The sequence below is a fragment of the Chiroxiphia lanceolata genome, chromosome 2 (genome assembly GCF_009829145.1).
Source record: "Chiroxiphia lanceolata isolate bChiLan1 chromosome 2, bChiLan1.pri, whole genome shotgun sequence".
In the NCBI taxonomy this organism is placed as follows: domain Eukaryota; kingdom Metazoa; phylum Chordata; class Aves; order Passeriformes; family Pipridae; genus Chiroxiphia; species Chiroxiphia lanceolata.
The window spans coordinates 97,553,409-97,572,702 of NC_045638.1; the positions used below are offsets into that span (position 1 = coordinate 97,553,409).

At 38.0% G+C, this 19,294-nt stretch overlaps 1 protein-coding gene across 3 annotated transcripts in view; it reads left to right on the forward strand.

The window, feature by feature from the left end:
• The first annotated feature begins 77 nt into the window (after nucleotides 1–77).
• Nucleotides 78–19,294, forward strand: part of CFAP44 (cilia and flagella associated protein 44) — a 42,890-nt gene continuing 23,673 nt past the window's right edge. The window contains exons 1-14 of one of the 3 annotated variants that reach the window (XM_032678796.1): nucleotides 78–156; nucleotides 4,736–4,825; nucleotides 6,451–6,613; nucleotides 7,589–7,751; nucleotides 8,781–8,883; nucleotides 9,202–9,418; nucleotides 10,893–11,007; nucleotides 11,546–11,710; nucleotides 12,698–12,853; nucleotides 13,493–13,540; nucleotides 14,611–14,710; nucleotides 15,977–16,071; nucleotides 18,023–18,232; nucleotides 19,175–19,285. In XM_032678796.1, the coding sequence (XP_032534687.1) occupies nucleotides 4,747–4,825; nucleotides 6,451–6,613; nucleotides 7,589–7,751; nucleotides 8,781–8,883; nucleotides 9,202–9,418; nucleotides 10,893–11,007; nucleotides 11,546–11,710; nucleotides 12,698–12,853; nucleotides 13,493–13,540; nucleotides 14,611–14,710; nucleotides 15,977–16,071; nucleotides 18,023–18,232; nucleotides 19,175–19,285 (1,725 nt within the window). In that variant the 5' untranslated portion in view covers nucleotides 78–156; nucleotides 4,736–4,746. Of the gene's footprint in view, nucleotides 157–4,735; nucleotides 4,826–6,450; nucleotides 6,614–7,588; nucleotides 7,752–8,655; nucleotides 8,677–8,780; nucleotides 8,884–9,201; nucleotides 9,419–10,892; nucleotides 11,008–11,545; nucleotides 11,711–12,697; nucleotides 12,854–13,492; nucleotides 13,541–14,610; nucleotides 14,711–15,976; nucleotides 16,072–18,022; nucleotides 18,233–19,174; nucleotides 19,286–19,294 lie in introns of those variants that run through there. The other 2 variants (XM_032678797.1, XM_032678798.1) reach the window with 2 other exon arrangements.

Below are 19,294 nucleotides of genomic sequence, written 5' to 3' on the forward strand. Positions count from 1 at the left end.
AACCACAACCAAACCAACCCGAAGTTAAACACCCACCGGCCCCTCTAATTCGCCCGCTGCCGCCGCCGGGCCCGCCCCGCCGGACGGCGGCTCCCGGGGCGCCCCGCGGCTCCCGTTGCCCGGAGACCGGTAACGCCGCGGCGGAGCCGGCCCCAGGTACGGGGAGGTGGGAGGGTCGGGGTCGCTCCGGCCTCACGCCGCCCCTCGGGGGGCCCGCGGGTTCCGTGCGGCTCTGCCCGGCAGCCCCTCTCCTCATGCACCCGCACTGCGCTCCCCGGGGCCCCTCCGTGCCAGGCACCCTCCCCCTGGCCCCTCTGAGGCGCCTTCCCCTGCTGCCCTTGGCGAGCGCCGGGTGTCCCCTGCCTGCCCCTTTGGTACCCGCTGCAAGACAGGAATGACTGTCCTGCAGCACATCCCGTACTTCATCTGAAATGTGGGACTTGTTGGGTTTTCGTTACCACGTGCGAGGCAGTTAATTTTATGACTTGTTGCGTTTGTGGCACTGTTCTCATACTCATTTTTATGATTTTCCTTTATGCTCTAAGTTAATAAGTAACTGGTGATGTCACCCACTCTGGTTTCTGCTTAATAAAAACCTGGTAACCTTTATTCACAAGGCGCGCTTTAAGAGACTTGAAACAGTTGCTTGCCTGAGACAGAGCTAGGATATGTGGATCATAGAGAGGGCTACTTTAGATGTAAATTGGAAATTAGAGTTAGATTTTATTTCTCCTAATTTTATAAAAAAATATTCTGCATGTCTGCAACATAGCAATAGTGAGCTTCTAAGCAGGGCTCTCCATCTACTTGTTTTCTCTCTCTGATGGGGGGAAAAAGAGACAATGGGGCTATAGTAAAGACAGTGTGTCTAGATCCAGCTTTGTAGCTTTTTCCTTGCTGTCTCAGTCTCTGACTAGTAAATAATTTATAGACTTCGCTGTTGTGAGAATTGATGTCTTCTCTTATTCTCTTGCTCTCAAGTCTTCTAGCTGTTGTAAAAGAGACAGCAATATTCTCTCATACAGAATTTTTTTCCTTGGGATCTTAGGTTGCTTGCCTAAAACTGACTTTCATTACTAATTCTGTAGTAATGCTGATGGATAATGATTAACAGACAGCACTGGTTAGCTATGCCTGATTTACACTTAGATATTTTTCTTAGTGTGTATAAGCACTAAAAGACTTCAATATTTTTTGAGTGAACTCAAAAAAATTTTGCAGAACTCTCCTGCTTGCACATTTGGTGCTCATCGGCAGCCCAATAAATTGCTGATGGACTCTGATGTGGTCTGAAGGCTAAAAGGAATGCTAAGAGAGTTTTTCACTGGTCTGCTGTTTTTCATAAAGAAATGGAAGATTCAGAAAAAAAAGTGCTGAGGAGACAGGAGACTTTATTTGAAAGTGAGTTAAACGAGCAGGACTTGGCAGATGGGGAGAAATCTGACACATCCAAAGCAGAGCTAGGCTTGAAGAAGATGCCTCATCCTGGAAGAGGTGATTAGTATGCAGTCCTCTTGGCAGACACCCCTCATGACAGCCAAATTTTGCAGCCATATTTTAGGCCAGTGTTACCACCTGGTCAGAAAGAGCCTTTAAGGATCACAGTGCAATGCTAAGAGGAGTCAGGATTGGAAGTCCTGGGACAAACTGAATTCCTTCATGTGGAATAAAGACAAAGGAGTGATACATAAGACAATCTCTCCTGAAAGAAAGACCAAGTGTCTTTTTTTTTTTTTTTCAAAGCCCTCCAGTGGCCAAAGCTTTTCTACAAAAAATGGCATATTTTAGGGTGAAACAAAAAATAAAATCCTGAAGAAGTAGCACCATGTAGAGATTAATTTTTAATCTCTTGCTTGTTGCTGGTACTAATAGCATTGTAGTTATGTTCAGCATTAATAGTTCCCTATTTCTACATATCCTGGATTAGTGGACAGAACTATAACTCTTCTGTACATGTAAAAGTGATGCCTTTTAAGCACACTTGCTTAATAGTAGGGCAGAGACAGCTTAAAATAACTATTAGATATGTTCTGTTTCTACAGTAAAACTATAGGCTGCATTTTGATCATTATTTAATTTGATGTATTTTATGCAATTGAAGCATCAGTCACAGGGTTTATGAAAGCAAGAACTGCATTTATGAGGCTTACACATTTAAACATCTTTTTTTCTGGAAAGATGAAAAGTGTAGGACGACAAACTAGAAAGAAAGTGGTGTCATCTCACTGAATTTGTTTATGTGTTACCAAATAAACACCCATTTCATTTAATTATGCTGTATTTGAATAAATGAGACAGTTGTCTGAGATGAGAATATTTGAGAAGCTCCCATATGTAGGGATTCTGTGTGGGAGCAAAATTGCCAGAAACATTTTAGTTTTGAAATAACTGAAAGCATATACCAGAATGAACACATTTCTCCATTCTGTGGCCTTTGAGAACACAAGCTGAGAGAAAGGCAATTTGAAAGAAAATGAAGCTTTGCTGAAATTCACAGTTTGCAGCACCGGCCACTGAAACAAGGAAAACCGGAATTCGCTCCTGATTGAGTTCTTATAAATGGTGGAACTGATGTGGATCTGGTACAGCGTTTCAAGTCAGTGTCTTGATTTACTAGGAATGAAGGAAAAATATACTGCCCTGGTCAGGTGTTGGCAGAAAAATTCTAACTGCTAACTTGTTTTTTCCCCACTAGATTTGTCACACCAGTTCTACTTGCCACTGTCTCAGTTTTCAGTACCAAAACCCTTAATTCTTTCTGATTTAGGAAATCTATTTAAAAAAAAAAACATACAGGAGAGGAAAATCAACACTCAGAGAAATACGTGTTTTCAGCACGGTGAACCCGCACATAAATTTTCTGGATCAGCCACCTCATGAAACCCACAATCTGCAGCCAAAGTAGACATGTTACCCCCTTGAACCTCCTCTGAGTCTTTAAATTCAAAGTTTGTTTTGGCACAGTGCTTGAACGCTATCACAGTAGTATGCACAATGGACATTGCAATAGATTTCTTTAACTAGAACCCAGATATCAATGCAGGCGGAAATGTTCATACCCTCTTTCAGCCTAAAGCATTTTCCAGATAGGAATTAATTTATAATGAAAACTATGATATTCTTAATTTTTAGAAGATAAATGATTTCTAATTAGCTACAATAATTTGAAATTTTATAGCTCTTTTCTCTATGGATATCAAAACACTTTGCTAAGATGGGTAAGTATTATTATCTCATTTTTCACAGGAGATAACTGAGACAGCCAGAGGTGAAATGGCTGATACAAATTGTACACGTCATTACTGGGTTTGGAATTAGAATTCAGGTCTCTGAACACTCTGCTATATATTTATGCAAATAGTCTACAACTATTTCTTCAACTTCAGTGATATCAGTTTTGGTACCCCATTAAAAACTCATTAATTTCATTTAAATATATTGAGATATATTGCAATTGTTTTCATTTGTTTTCTAAATGCAAAACTTTCTGAATGTCTATTTTCAAGTTTTTGTCAGCACTGCTGAGGGATAAAAGCTCATTCATAATTTTTAAGTGAAATAATGCAGGAAAGTCAGACTCTGGCAGAGACTCAGAATCCTTAGATGAAGATTGGATATCTAATGACAAGAACGACATATCTACCATATTTCTTTATCCTCATTGACCTTCTATAGGATGTCATTATGTTTGGGCATATTGCCTTTCCTGAAATATCTGAAAAGTCTGAAATTCCTCTAAATATCTTTTCCCAAATGGATTCTGACCGAAACCCAGAAACAGAAAATGCATATTTAGGAACTTTTCCTTGTTATCAAAGTCATGCTTACAAATAAAGAGAGATTTGCTTGCATCCTGCCTATATTTCATATTCTGAATATTTAGGTTTCTTTACATTCAACTTCTGAATTTTCTGATTTCTGATAGTTTATAACTGTAATATCTGTAAAAAATTGCTCCAATGTTCATTTTAAGGTGTTTTATTTGAAAACGGAGAACACCTTTGAAATCAGAAGGTAGAACAAAATTAGCATAAGAGCAATCCTTATGCTTTTTTTGCTTCTTTCTGAGACTTTTATAAAAATGGTCAATATTTTGGGTTTTTAAATGAAAAATTTGGACATTTTCCACTCCAGAGGATAATAGTAACTAGTGAAATTGTAGCACTGTGAAAGTGGTAGTCTGAAAGGTGAAAAATCATGTGTGGGGAGGTGTTATTAAGCTGTTTAAAATTTTCAGATTTTCTAAAATTGTGTTAACTTCTTAAATTAATTTTCTATTATTATAGAATGTGTTGAAGAAAAGATGATTTTTTTCTTAAAGATTCATCTCTCTTGCTTTTCCATTCGAGATATTAGATACTCTCAGAATGTCTACATCCTGATAGTTTAGTGAAGTCCATCAGAAAGGTGAAGGAATAGTCTTGTTGTCTCAAAAACAGATCTCCCCACACAATATATTAAAGAGAAGCCCAAAACATTTAAATCAGTTTAAATCAGTTCACAGTATTTAGATAAAAGTCTTTCTATAGAACTGTATGCAAAGCCTGGCGTCCTGAAACCTGAACCAATTAATTCACTTTACAAAGTAAGACATATCTTTGGGTTATCCATGTTTGTGTACAGACAGAATGCAAATATTATCTTTGGGAATCTCAAAGCATTGGAGAGGAAATGAAAATAGTCTAAATGACAGATGAATGCAAAAATTGTAAAGGTTCCTCCTCGCCACCACCAGATACAGAGGACATGCCATCTTTTCCAAGGGAACAGGAGGGAGATGATGAGGAACCAACAGAAGATGAACAGGAAGATCCTAGTGGTGTCCGTGAGTATTTCTGCCCATTATATAGTGATTTCAATACCAAACCCACAGTACCTTCTGTCTTCTCCCACCACTGACTGTTTCCTTAGTAGTAAGTGTTCATCTCCAGTTTCTGTTCTTGGTGTTGCCCAATTTTATTTTGACTCTGGTCAAAGTGAAGTTCTGGGCTAACCACTGTACCTGCAGTTGCTGCTGTCCCTCAGCTCACAAAGTCCTTCCCCTAAAAGTTTTTGTTGCTTAGGCCTGTCTCTGTAGCTAATACTGCAATAAGGTTGTTGACTCCACCAGACTCTTTCAGCCAGAGGCCTGTATTTCTCTTTTTAATGTCTTTTTCATCTTGAAATGCCTGTCCAGTGTCTATTTCAGATGTCCTGTGTGTCATCTAACATACAACATCTAGGTAGCATGGATAACAAAATCCGCTTTGGAAGAATTTTTTTTATGTATTGCCGCGTTACTTTTGGCATTTGTTTGATCTTTCTGTTATACCTTTTTTCTTGTTATAGGATGTATTTCTTTCCTTCCCCTAAGTTTTAAATTACTGTTTTTTGGAAACAAGCTTCTCCCTACACTTAATGCTAACAGCAGGAAGTCCATTGTTGGACAGATGGGATTTTTTTACTACTGCAGACCTATGTATTTATTTAACATGGCATGTGTGAGCAAAGAAGACCAAGAAATTCATACCTAGGAGAGTGATCCCAATTATACTTTGCAGAAGAAAACAAAAATAGTGTTCCAAAGGAATCACCAACTGCAGAGGAGCAGGAGGAAGTGGAGCAAGTTGAGTCAGACACTGAGAGCATTGCTGAGTACTGCTGTCCACTGAGGAGATGTTGGCACAAACTTAAAAACCCCAGTACTTTCTAGTTTTCATTTTTTTCACTGTTAACTATTATGAACAGCGTCTCAGCCAGTGCCATCAAGTTACAGTGACTGAGCTTCTCTACTCTCCTTCAGTTGGCTTAACTTTGCTCTTTCCCATGGCTGGTCTCTGATCCCTTTGGCTGTTTTTCATGGAACACCTAGGAGAGAAAAAGGTGAGGACAGCATGAAAAGCTTACAAAACAGATAATGAGGATTTGTCCTGAGATATCCAACTGGAAACTACTTTCAACAAATGCTTACCACTAGTTGGAAGTCAAGTTGATGGCACTGTGCATTGCAATCCAGCAAAGAACTACCCTGGGTCACATATTATCAGTGTGCCTTTTTGAGGACAATGGTGTCATCTTGTGGCGTGTTATATGTAGTTTTACTAATTGTTTTGTACGACAATGTGCATTCAATAGCTGTTGAAAAGAGACACTCTAAAATTTATTTGGTTTCTAAAGCTGAGACCTAAAGCAAACCTCAACTGAGCTGCTTTGGTAAGTCTTTAAGTTTTAAAATCACTGTTCTTAAAACAGTCTCAGAATTTTTCTGCCAGAGAGAGAATTTGTTACAGATCGTCCCAGGACCAGTAGTTACTAAGATAAGGCACCCCTGTTTTGAGCCATGCTCTGTCAAAGAAGGCAAAGGATGTGTGACTCCTCCCCTTTTGAGGTTAGGTGCAAATATCAGCAAGGAACATAAAATTTATGCTGACTATAAATTTCCATTATGTTCCCACTTCTGAGATGCCGAAGGTGAGTCAGAAGACCAAGGGAAGAGTGAAGTACCCTCGGAAAAACAACCTGAGGAGGTAAAAAGGAAACTCTCGGAAACCTTCTGCTATAATTATGAAGATATACGTTCACGACCATTTGTCACTGAAGACTCTGAGATACCCATTAACCTCCTTACTCTTAAGTATCCTTTCTGCTGAGTTTGTGCAAATTCAAAGCTAATGATATTTAATATGTGCTCTTAAAATTGTCAGATTTGAAATAGCCTATGTGGTATTAGTGGAATGCCTTTGGTTGAGACCCAGGTAAGAATCCTGACCAGTTATGGTTCTGGGTGAATTTAATCTTAAACATTGTCTTGATCTCATAAACATTTCTTACTAGACAAAGTGCTTACTATCATAAGTACTTCTGTAGAACTAGATCATGGACAAGCTAATGTGACCAGGCAGAAGACTAGCATAAGAATGTCCACTGCAAAGCTCTCCCTTTCTGTGTAGGCACACAGGAAACTGAGGGGAGGGCAGAAGAGCTGTTGTGTAGCTCATAGTTCCTCACAGAACTACTAAGGGGGAAGTGGGAAAGAAACCAGGTAGATTTGTAGTCTGGTGCTCAGAAGATCTAAACTGGTAGAATGAAGGAAATGATGCCCATCAATTAAGAGCTACAATAAATCCTGTGCTAGGTATGGTCAAATAGGATATGATACATGACTTCCGTATGTGCTGGTGGTTTTCTCTGCAAACATGATTCAGTTGCTGCTGAAGACTGGATTTTCCCTTGTCTACATCTGCCTATTGTAGAACAGTTTCTAGTAATCTGATGCACATCTCTCACATTTGTTTGAAAAGAGAACACGGATAGAATATGCATTCCTTGCGGCTCCAAAGGATCCAGCAGAAGCAAGAGATGTGGCCTGTAGTAGAGATGAAAGGATGGAATGTGAACTTTAGAAGGCCTTCACTTGTGCCTTCCTCTCACTTATAGAGGCATAATATATTTTTTCACTGTATACTGAAGAAAACTATCTCCTGCCATCAGGCTTTTAGTCACTAGTTTCAGTATTCCCATTTCAGTTTCGGTTTAAGCATTCCTATCCACTTAGTAAACTTTTCTAGAAAGGCAGTGTCTAATCTTTTCCTTATTGGACTGTTCCCAGATATTCTTTTGGATATGAGTCTACCAGAACCGTAAACCTGCAGATGATGGATAGCCAAAAACTGCTGTATATAGCAGGCAACCAGCTGGTGATCCAGGATCTGAAAACTAAATCTCAGAGATATCTCCGGAGCAGCAGTGGTGGTGGAATTGGATTTATTGCAGTATGGCTCTTGTTTCTTGCTTTAGAATGCTGGTCACTTTCTAGGAAAAAAAATGTTTGTTTGGTTGCCAGATATGGGAGATTTCTACAGCTGCACATGCATATATGTAAGAAAGTGTAGTATTGATTAGAGGAGTGTGTGAACCATGCAATGTAGGCTACTTGTCCCATCAATATAATTGGCAGAGGATAAATATCTGCACACCTCAATCCTAGGCTCAGGTACCTAAAAAAACTGACAAGTGCCAGCTGGGATTAATTTTAATTAATAAAATAAAATTGATTTCATTTTAATTAATTTAATTTCTTGTTTAAACCTTTTGGCTCATAACAACTCTTATTTTTTAACACTTAATCTGTCCTAGTCATAGTGATACTAGTATTAAAATTTAGAAGATCAAGTTCCTATACAAGTGAAGAGAAAAAGTATCTGGTTTCACTCTAGTGAACTTACCAAGAGCTTGAACTTTCAAGTGCTATCTCTGAATTTGAAGCACCTTCCCCTGTGAAAGCTCTACCATCTCTCAGTTTTATTTCACATGAGCAAGGCTTTCAGACTACCAGCCTCAGACTGTTCTACTTCATTGTAAGCAGCCTTTTCTGGGGAATAAGTGTACATTTTTACATCTTCAGAATAGTGTCATTCAGGATGGGTTTTCTGCAGCTGTCTGCTGAAGTTGATGGCTGCAGAATTAAATGGCTGCTGACACAAATGCTGCTATGGAAAGATTAGCTAGCGAGGGTTGAGTGAGGTAGGAATAGTAAAAGAATGCATCATAAAGCAAGTTATTTCACAGTTTGTCATATGTGCATATATGTGCAATACACCATTTTGTGTGCATAGTGGCTTCATTCTTATATTGACCAATAGATTAGCAGCTGTTCAGAATAAATGCACAGAAAAATGCAACCTAGAATTTATGGCAGTATGTTTAGACTACTAAGTGAGAAAAATACAATAACTCAATAACTAGCAGGATGGAGACAAAGGTGTCATTACAGCATGCAACAGGACTTTTGCTTTTTCAAGGCACACCCTACTAAGCAGTACTTTGCAGTAGGAGAAAAAGGAAAGAAGCCAAACCTTATCATCTACAAATATCCTTCACTGAGGCCCTACAGAATACTTCAAGGTAGTGTAAGAAGTTCTATTTTCATTTTACACAGACGGGCTAGTGTTTATAGATCTCAGCAGATGGAGTAGTGGGTCACTTGAAGTTTAGAAGGAAATACAATGTTTAAATCCTTCACAGCAAGAATAGAAAACACTGGTTTCAAGCTTTTTCATTATTGCATGGGAGGAAACTTTTATTTGGTAGAGATAGCCAATCAAGAGCTATTAACTATTGAAAAAAATAATTGCAGTGAAAGTTGAGCTCCTTATGAGTAGATTTTCATATTGTTTCTACCTCTTTCCTGTGCATATGTATTGAGGTTGTACATTTCTTCAGGTGGAACAGAGAAAGCCTATGTTTTTGGTGATTTCAACCGTGCTGGCAGTTTGTTGGCCACTGTTGGGAGCAGCCCTGACTACATGCTGACTATTTGGGACTGGAAACAAGAAGAGATTGTGTTGAGGTCAAAAGCTTTTGCACAGGATGTTTACAAGGTCAGATTTTCTGCTGAGAATGAAGAGCATCTAACTACATCTGGATCAGGACACATCAAGTAAGTTTGCTGATTAGGATTAATACATATCACCTCTGAAGTCATAATATATAGAAGATGACTAACAGGAATGTATCATTGGCAAACATGGACCAATGAGGAATGCTATTTTACCTGGGCATTACAATTACAAAAATGGGGAAGTTCAAATCCTTCAGGGAGTCAAACAAGCCTTTTAACACCTTCAGTGTCCAAAAAGGGCAATGCTTGATGTTAAGTGTCAGTACCACTGGCTCCATTCTTGTAATTTCAACAAGCACTGGGGAGAAGTAATAAAAATATTTACATATACATGTCTTCTAGCTGGTAACATAGCATATATGCCTTCTGTGCCTTCTGGGCTTTCTACCTTTTGCAAAGTCATCTGCTGTTTGGGCAGCCGTTAGAGCTGGTTGCCAAGTCAACCATCAGAAACCCTCTGATCCCACCAAAAGCCTCCAAGGAAGGCTTACCAAAGGTATTCTTCCCTTCTCTGATAAGTTCATGGATCCTTTTGTAATAAAAAATAAACAACAACTTAAATACAGAACACAAAACAAGAGTTTTATCTAGTACTCAATGTTAACACAGCAGAGACTTAAGATATGAATGGGATTCTATTGTAATAAAAATGATACCTTTAAAATTGTAATGCATCTAAACTTTCTTGGAATTTTAACAGAGGAATCGGATCAAAATCTGTGATTTGCTTTATAGTGGAGTTGCAAGCTGGGTCTGAAATAGCAAACTACTTATTTAGACCCAGAGCAAATATGGTTTAGAATCCATTATTTATGGAAATCTGACAAAACAAACTCTCCTGTAAACTTTCTTTTGAGCTAAAATGCTATGAATAAACTCTGACACAGCTTTTATGACATGATAAACATGACCTTTCACCCAAATGTGGTCTCAAATTTCAATTTCCAACACTATCTTAGAGGTAATGTCTTCTGCACACACAGTGTACGATCCCTAATTGCAGTAGATGTTAATTTTTCTGTAATGCAGTAACTTAAAAAAAGAACTATTAAGACCTAGGATAAAACCTTTGGCTTGGTAAGGTTTTATAGTACAGTTCAAGTCCACGAGAGTACTTACATGACATTTGGTGAAGACCTTAGTCCCTTAGATTTACAAGGCTGAGCATCGTACACTGGAGACAGCAAGAATAAAATAGGTATCCCTAACTATATGTATGGGTTGTAGCTAGAAAGATGTAGCAGTTGATTTTACACTTCTTAATTTTAAATTGTAATTTAATCTTCATTCTGCCCATTCCAAATGCTCTTCCTAGCTTTTTCATAGGCGTTGTATAGGGAAATATTAGTTAGTAGTTACAAAGCTTTATTTCATTTTCAAAAGAAAAAACACAAGTTCTCCTGTGAAAAATAGTGATAAATGAACAACCTTAATAGCAGTATTGAAATATCTAAGAGGGACTGGAGAGTGTGTAAGAAATCTTATCAGAGAGGGATATTTTTTCTATACTCAGGTTCTGGAAGATGGCTCTCACATTAACTGGTCTCAAGTTACAAGGAGCTTTGGGCAGGTTTGGAAAAACAGCAGTGTCCGACATTTTAGGTTTTGTGGAGCTCCCCGATGGGAAGGTAAGTAAGAAAAAATGACAAAAAGAAAAAGATTTTATGTTCTCTCTTAGGCTTTGATATAAAGTTTACTACATAAATTGGAGAGTTACTATTTGATTCAAAGTGATTTGAATTAGAGCCACGATGATAATATAATATTAGACCCTTGTTTTGATCATATAATATTGCCATTAATTAACCCCAAACCTGTCTGGCTTTATAATAATTGAAAAATACGGTTAGTGCTGCAATTCACAGATTAAAGATCTCTGTTGGCTTAGAACTGAGGGTCTTCTAATGGAGTAGTGAAAACAATAGTTTACAGAAATACAAAGACTGTTAGTCCTAATCTTTAACCATTTCAGTGCATGCAAATTATGTCACATTGCTAAAAGGTTGAACCTTCTCACCCCTTACATTTTCTCTCGCGAATATCTGTGCATTGCTATTGATTTAATGCTTTCATGGAAGGAAGGCACAAATGTGAACTGGGTTCTTGCCAGTATTTCTGCACAAGTAAGTGCACATGCTTATGTGCTTATCTTCATCTGCATTGAAGGTTGTCTCAGGAACTGAGTGGGGCAACTTGCTGCTTTGGGAAGGGGGCCTCATTAAAGTAGAGCTCTGTCGAGAGGGACGCCAGCCCTGTCACCATGGCCCTGTCAACCAGTTAGTTCTTGAGGAGGGAGAACTTATCAGTGTTGGAAAAGATGGGTTCATTCGGGTGAGTTTTCCTTCTGCTCTGTCTTTAGGTATGCAAATATATGGTCAACAGGTAAAGGTTACATATTTCCTTTGCCAGGTTTCTGGAGGAAATTTTGAAGTGTAGTTCCTGAAAATGAATTTTTAAACCAAACAAAATAGGAGCACATCTCCACAGTGTATGTTTGAATTGGACAACATTCACAAAGTGTTCCCCGTTTAACAATAATAAATAAATCACCTTTTACTTTAGTAAATCAAAGTGATTTTCAGCTGTTCTCTAACAGTTTTGTTCTTGCCTGCATTCTAACATTTTTTTCACATGTAGTTTTTGTCATTCTTTAAAATTTTCAGGACTGTCAATACATGTGGTGTTATTTAGAAAATAAATAATAAACTACAGGAATATTTGAAATTAATTTTCTGAGTATTTGAAAGCTCAGATTATTAACGCTAAAATTACACAGAAATTAACTAACGATTTTCTTTGCCTGCTCTTTAAGGGAAGACATGATGGGTCTTCTGCTGGTGTGTGAAATGACCCAGATAATCAATGGAAAACTGACTGTTATAGACAGTGGATGGTTTCAAACGCCCTAGAGTTTTTGTTGTCGTTGTTGTGTTTTATAAATTGGTATTACCCCATTAGAAAAATTCACTTGATTATAAACATACTGTCCTTATCCCACAGAGCAGAACATGGATGTGTTATATTTCCCATTCTTTTATGCTGCCTCAGCAACACCGAGAGCCCACAAATATCATTTACTCTCTATAGTTCTGAAGCTGCCACGTATAGCTCTGCTAGGGCCAGGGCTGAATTTAAGCTACTGTCACTGTTCTAAGTTATATTCAAAGCAGTGATTTTGCTTTCTTATAAGTTTGAATTTCTGTATCAGTTGTGTATGAAACAACGTGGTCTTACAAAAAAAAGTATTGGGTTTTTTTTGTTCTGTTTTTTTTGTTTTGTTTTGTTTTTTTTTTTTTAAATGCTTCCAATTCCATGAAGGTGTGGAACTTTGAGGTAATAGATGGTGCTGATTCTGTGGATGAGACAGGGTTACTGGAGGTGGAGCCTATGAATGAACTTTGTGTTGGCAAGAATGTCAGCCTGAATTTCATGTCAAAAGTTCAGGACCAGGGACAGACTGTTTGGTATGCTCAGGTAAGATGCACTCAAGTACATATATCTCTGTGGAGGAACACAGAATGGGGGAGGTGATATTAGGTAACAGCAGGAGTCCATTACAAATCAATGCATTTCTTTTTGGTAGAGTTCAATCTTCTTCTGGATATATAGAAAATTCTCTCTCTCTCTCAGTCTCTCTCTCCCCCCAGATATATAATTTTATTATTTCAAACCCTGAAACAGGCTTTCTAAAGAGGTGGTTTATGTTCCAAGCCGGTCAGTGTTTAAGAGGCATTTAAGAGAACAGTGCCCTTAATAATATGCTTTAACTTTTGGTCAGCCCTGAAGTGGCCATGTAGTTGGACTAGATGATCCTGGTATGTCCCTCCCAGCTGAATTATGCTATGTTATGCTATGCTGTATTTTTAGTGTATAGTAACATGTGAGACTCTAACTTTCAGAGCCAGAACTGCATAAGAATAGAAGAATGCCAAAAAGTATTGTCCAAGTTCTATTACCCTGATCTGATGGATGGGATGCATAGGACCAACATCATCACATTTAGTCATTTCTGTTTCACAGTGATATTTGTTAAGGAATTTTTAAGTGTGCAGTTTTATTTCTAAATTGATTCTGAAAATATTCAATTTACATGTTTTGTTTTTCCTTCTATAGGATACAAATGGAGCAATCTGGAAGCTGGATTTGACTTTTTCAAATATGGTAAACTTGTTTTTTCTTTCTTCTGATTTTTTCAGTTCCTTTGTAATAGGAACCATATCTTATTGCATCCTTTAAATATACTGGTTGCATCTGCAATAAAATTTGTGTTTTATGAAGTTGCTCAGTTGAAAATTTTAGGATTGAAACATATTTTTTTTCGTTAAAAATTTCAAGTGTAATTGATTATAAGGATTGTGCAGGGTTATAAAGAGTAATTTGATTTTTGATTCCTGAAATTTTGGCTGCCAAATTCAAGCTACTTTAAAGAAGTTTTATTTGCATAAACTGCTAACTGAAAGTTGCACGGATGCAGGAAATGAAGGACTGTTGATATAGCCTATCTAAATAGGTGTTTGAAGCAATCCTTATTGTTGTCTCTAAATGACAGAAAGAACTAGAAAAAAAACAAGGAGAAGATGAAACACACTTGACATGTTTTAGCCTGCTGGTAACCAGTGTTACTGCTGGAGATGTTTTTGATGGAGAAATAGATGACACAGGTGAAAAAAGGGGGCATTTAATTTTTGCTCCCGAGCATATTAAAATAAATGGGAACAACCCCGTGAGTGGAATAAAATTCTGTTGTGAAAAGTAAAATGTGTTCCAAGAATTTTATGGTAAATAAAGGTTTACAAACCATACTATAAAAACTAATGTAAAAAATGTATAGCAAAACCTAGAATTCCTTGGATGATGAATGATTTCCCAGGCAGCATAAGCTCAAACTTGAGAGCATTTTCTTTGCCTTCAGAGCAACAGCTCATTGTTTAAAACATTAATTCCAAGCCTGAAACCACTTAACAGAAGGCATTCCACTTTATATTCACATAGAAAATGATGGACTTTTTAAATGAACAAAATGTTCCTGTGCTAAGTTTGCTCATGATCTTCTTATGAACATTTAAATAAAATAAAGGGAATTGCATATAGATATCTCGTGCTTGCCAGATATTGTTCACACAAAGAGCACCTGCCTAGATTTTCCAAGTTTGCCAGAAATGACCGGTACTGCCTTGTAAGTGCAGCTGTAGAATGTAGCAGAATTCCTCTTTTTCTGTTTTGCACTGCAGACCCATGATCCAGAGTGCCTGTGTACCTTTCACTCTGGGAGGGTTGAGGCCATTAGTGTCTCTCCCATTACATACCTTATGGCCACCACAGCTCTTGACCGTAAGTGCACTGTTTCTTTCCTCTCATACCACTGTCATTCTTGGTTTCGAAGAGCAGTGATGCTTGGTTTGGAACTGTTCTGTTTGATACTGAAGTTGTGTATTTGCTCTTGCAAAGTCACTTTCCACACAGTTCTTTAATAGTTGAAGCAAATAAATCATTAATGTTTTGAAACAATTCACTAAGACTGCTTCATCCTAAAAATGTGGGATTTTAACAACAGACTTTAATAGGAAACACTGTAAATTCTGTTTGTTCTGAAGGAATGTCTGAAAATTTGAGACATCTGGTTTGAATAACAGCACTAGTATTCAAGACTCTGGATTGATAAATGTTGGGATTTTTGTTTTGTAAGGGATTACATACACCTCTAGCATTATGTAAGCCATTGTGAATATTAATATTTGTGTCTTTCTTAGAAAATACAGTAACTATTATGCTCTCAACAACAGATAACATGTAGTTATAGACAGAGTTATTTAACTTGTATAAATATTACCATTTAGGCCTCTCACTGTTAGCTTTTTTTGTGCTTTGAAAGAAGAACAACTGGTCAGAACATTAACAATGTCATCAATGTCATTTACACTGCTTAGAAAATGCTACAAGGTCTTTTAATTCAATTTTTGTTAGTAGTATCTTGTAATTTGTCTGTATTTTACAATGCAACGTCTTCTAGCCTGAAGACAAAACTCCTACCAGTTGAGCAAATGACACTTTGGATATATGCCAGCTGGAATGGAATTTTATGCAAACCAAAATGTGTGCCTGCGAATCTGTGAATTTTACCTCTGGTGAAACTGGATCTTCTGTGGACAATCTCCCATTTTCATTAATTTAAATGTTTTCCTCCCTTTAAATGTTTTCCTCCCTAGGCAATCCCAAGTAGTAGCATATCGTCTTTTCCTATGTTGTCAGTACAGATACTCCTTACAGTATGCCACAGTTCTGTGCTTACTTGAAAATTACATGTGGATGGTCAGCATGGAACTTCTTATTACAATCCTTAACCTCGACAGCTCTTGTTTCTGTGTAAGTTAAAGAGCGAAGAAAGAATATGTTTTCTTCATGAACACCGTGCTACCTGTAGTACTCTGTAACCATCAGTCATGTCTGTCCAGGCAGGCATTTTGTTACTCAAAAGAGAAAAAATACATTCTATCCAGATTTTAATTCAAATAAATAGACAGTTCTCCATAAATCCTGTAAGTTATACAGTAAGTGATATTGCAAGAAAGAAATTCTTACTGTCTTATTTCCACACAGGGTCAGTGCGTATCTATGATTTCAGCAGCCACATTGAACTGAGTGAAATTAAGTTTAAACAAGGAGGAACAGCACTGACATGGGCACCATACGTTGTGAGTTTTTGCTAGCATATTAACAAAAATTCATAAAGGGGCCTATGAGCCTGCCAGCATCAAGAAAGCTGCTCACCAAACAAGACATAAAAGAGGTCACTGTTAGGCTATGGTGGAATGTACTGTAGTAGTATGTATATAATTTTGTGGAGTAGTATGTACGTATATAGTATGTGTACAGTTTGGCTTTACTATGGATTATCACGTATCCTACTTTGTGTTTTCCTGAGATTGTAAAATCAGATGTCAGTGTGCAGTCTGCAAAGTAGTCTTAGTTTGTAGACTGACAGCTTCTATTTAACCCACGCAGGGTAATTGTCAATTAACACGAGTTAGTCAACACATTTTGAAATGACAGCCCAGACAATCCACAAACATTTGGAGATAAATCATAAAAAACTGTTGCCAGAACTGATCATTTGTGGAGTGTGGAGTCTATCGCTTTTAGACATATTTGCTAATTTTAATTAAAATAGTGTCTAGTTATGTTCTTGAGGAAATGTAGCAAGCCTGGTGGATTAATTATAAGCAAGTTTAGGAGGAAAGTACTTACTTGAATTTCTAAGGTGAGGGTTACGCTGGGAGAGTGCTTTTTAAATACAATTCTGGCCATGCAGCCTTTCTGGGATGCTGTTAGGTGATGACCTATACGTTCAAGAGGTAAGCTGTCTGCCACAATAAATTGTACAGCATCACAAAACTGACTCAGTTCTATGAAAGTTATTACCAAACACAGTCTGAGAAACAAAGGGTACTTAGTCTACCTAACTGCATTTAAAATCCCATTAGATACTTACACCCAGCTTAAGGTGCTCAAATGTATCTGAAAATCTGTGCTATTAATCTAAGAAAATTTAATCCAGCATACTTTGGAGCATCTGTATACCATAATGTCCTCATAGGCACACTAGCAATGTACATGTTAGATAAGTGAACAGTGACATGGATTTAAAACTGCCTAAATAGCCAGGCCCCAAGGGGTGCATCAGTAGCACAAAATCCAGCTAGAGACAAGTCTTTAGCAGTGTTCCCTAGGGGTCATTATGGGTGCCAGTATTCTTCATTAGTTACCTGGACTCTGGAACAGAATGCACCCTTAACAACTTTGCAGATGATACAAGATCAAGAGGAATGGCTGATACTCCAAAGGGTTGTGCTGCCATTCAGCAGGATCTGGACAAATGGATAAAACCTATCCATTTACATTTACCTCTTCATACAGCAATTCTATGTCTGGTCTCATTTCTAGTGTGCCATGTCTGGAGCTGGCTCAGCTTGTAAATGACTTTAAGGCACTATCATGTATGGCTAATATCAGCTAAATCTGCAAGTCCAGCTATATCCAGCTAAAACACAGGCCTGTTTCTGCTAATCCTTCTCTCTCACAATTCAAATGTCTTAATTGGTAGCAATTGGCTTACCTACAGGACTTATGGTAAAAACTCCTATTTTCCATCTCAAGTAGCTGTCCCTGTTGACACTTGTACTTTACATGGAGTCAGCCAGACCCACGCCCGTCCCCTCACCTCTTCAAAAATCATACCTATATTTGATACTCAATATTATATTCAGGGTACTATAATACTTCCATTTTGAGTTACAACTCTTTTCCGTAAGAAGCTACTGATATATCTTGATGTCAGTATGAATTACCTCTTCTTCAGACATTACAACCACATCCTCATTAATACTTCCAGTCTCAATGACGTTACCAGTTAAAAAAAACCAAAACACAACCCAACCCAAAAAATAACTCCCAATCCTCTCCCTTCCTTTATAGTAGCATATTAGAGAGAATAAACAACATTTCCCATGTATGAAATGTTCTTTGTGCTTCAGCAGCACTTGTATGTAAGATGAGTTACAGATAAACACAAGAGCATGTGCCATATGGATTCTTCTAAGGTCTCAGATGTACACTGTGATTTTTTTTTCTTCATTTCACTTAAAGGTAAATCCTGCAGGAGGTCTAGTTGCTGTGGGGTTTGAAGATGGTGTTGTCCGCATAATTGAAGTTTATGATCCCAAACTACTGCCTGGTCGTGCAGAACAGGCCAGTACAGAGAAGGCAGAGATAAATCTGAAACAGGCTTTCAAACCTCATTCTGCTGCAGTTACAGCCTTGGCATATGAACGAAATGGAGATGTGTTTGCCACAGGGGTTTGTATAATTTCTTTTGGTTATTTTTATTAAGCCAAAACTGTAGAGATTGTTTAAAGAGATAAGGTGAAGTTTGTTCACCGACAATGCAGTTATACTTGTTATACTTCTGTTACTGCTGTGGATTGCTTGTTGTAGTCCTCTGCACTGCTGGGAGAAGGATCTGTTTGCACTCACATCTGTTTTTCTGAAGGAAAGCAACCATGCAATTCACACAATTCATTTTGTGAATTACTGGACTGTTTAGTGTGAATTCTGTAATCCCCTTTGAAGATGGATTTGGTTCATTTTGGAATTAGTTTAGTAGGATCTTGGAATTAGTAAAAGCAAGTCCTTTTATACACCACCTTGGCAGCACTCCAGCTGCTACCCAGTACTGCTTGGCCTTACCACAGGGTCAGCCAGTCGGTTTGTCAGCATGCCTGGTAGTCTTTGAGATGATTTCAAGTTAATGTGGTCTCTCTTTTTAAAAGCTGGTCCTCAGCCATGAGCAGTGCATTTGCAGTTACATGTTCCTTGAGCTGAATTGCCATGCATTTCACTTAATGTAGGATTTAAGCTGCCATGAATTATGCTATGCACCAGTTCTGGATTTTCTTGTTATCTGGGGAAATCAGCTTGTGCTGCCTTATCTGAAAAATCGGGCCTGAGCCTGAGCTTTAAAGGAACTCCCAGAGCAATGGCCAGAAAGCACATGACTGGGGATGCCAGAGAAGGCCCATGAGAGCAATTAAGGGCTATGGGTGCATTCATGGCCCTGGAGCAATGTGGGCAGAATTTTTATTTCCTCACAGTAATCATCATGGGAATCCAATTCTAAGTACCAACAAAAAAATTTGAAGTATGTGTTTCTATCACAAAGTGCTTACAGTCTTTTGAATTTTTGGTCAGCTTTGATTCAGTTGTCATCTTTATTTTTGTTTTTTATTTTTTTTCCTTCAGAGTAAAGACAAAACAGTTTTCTTTTTTGCTGCTAAAGTTGAATACAAGCCAATTGGATTTATCTGTGTCCCTGGGCCTGTACAGGCATTACAGTGGTCTCCACCTTCTCATGTGAGTATT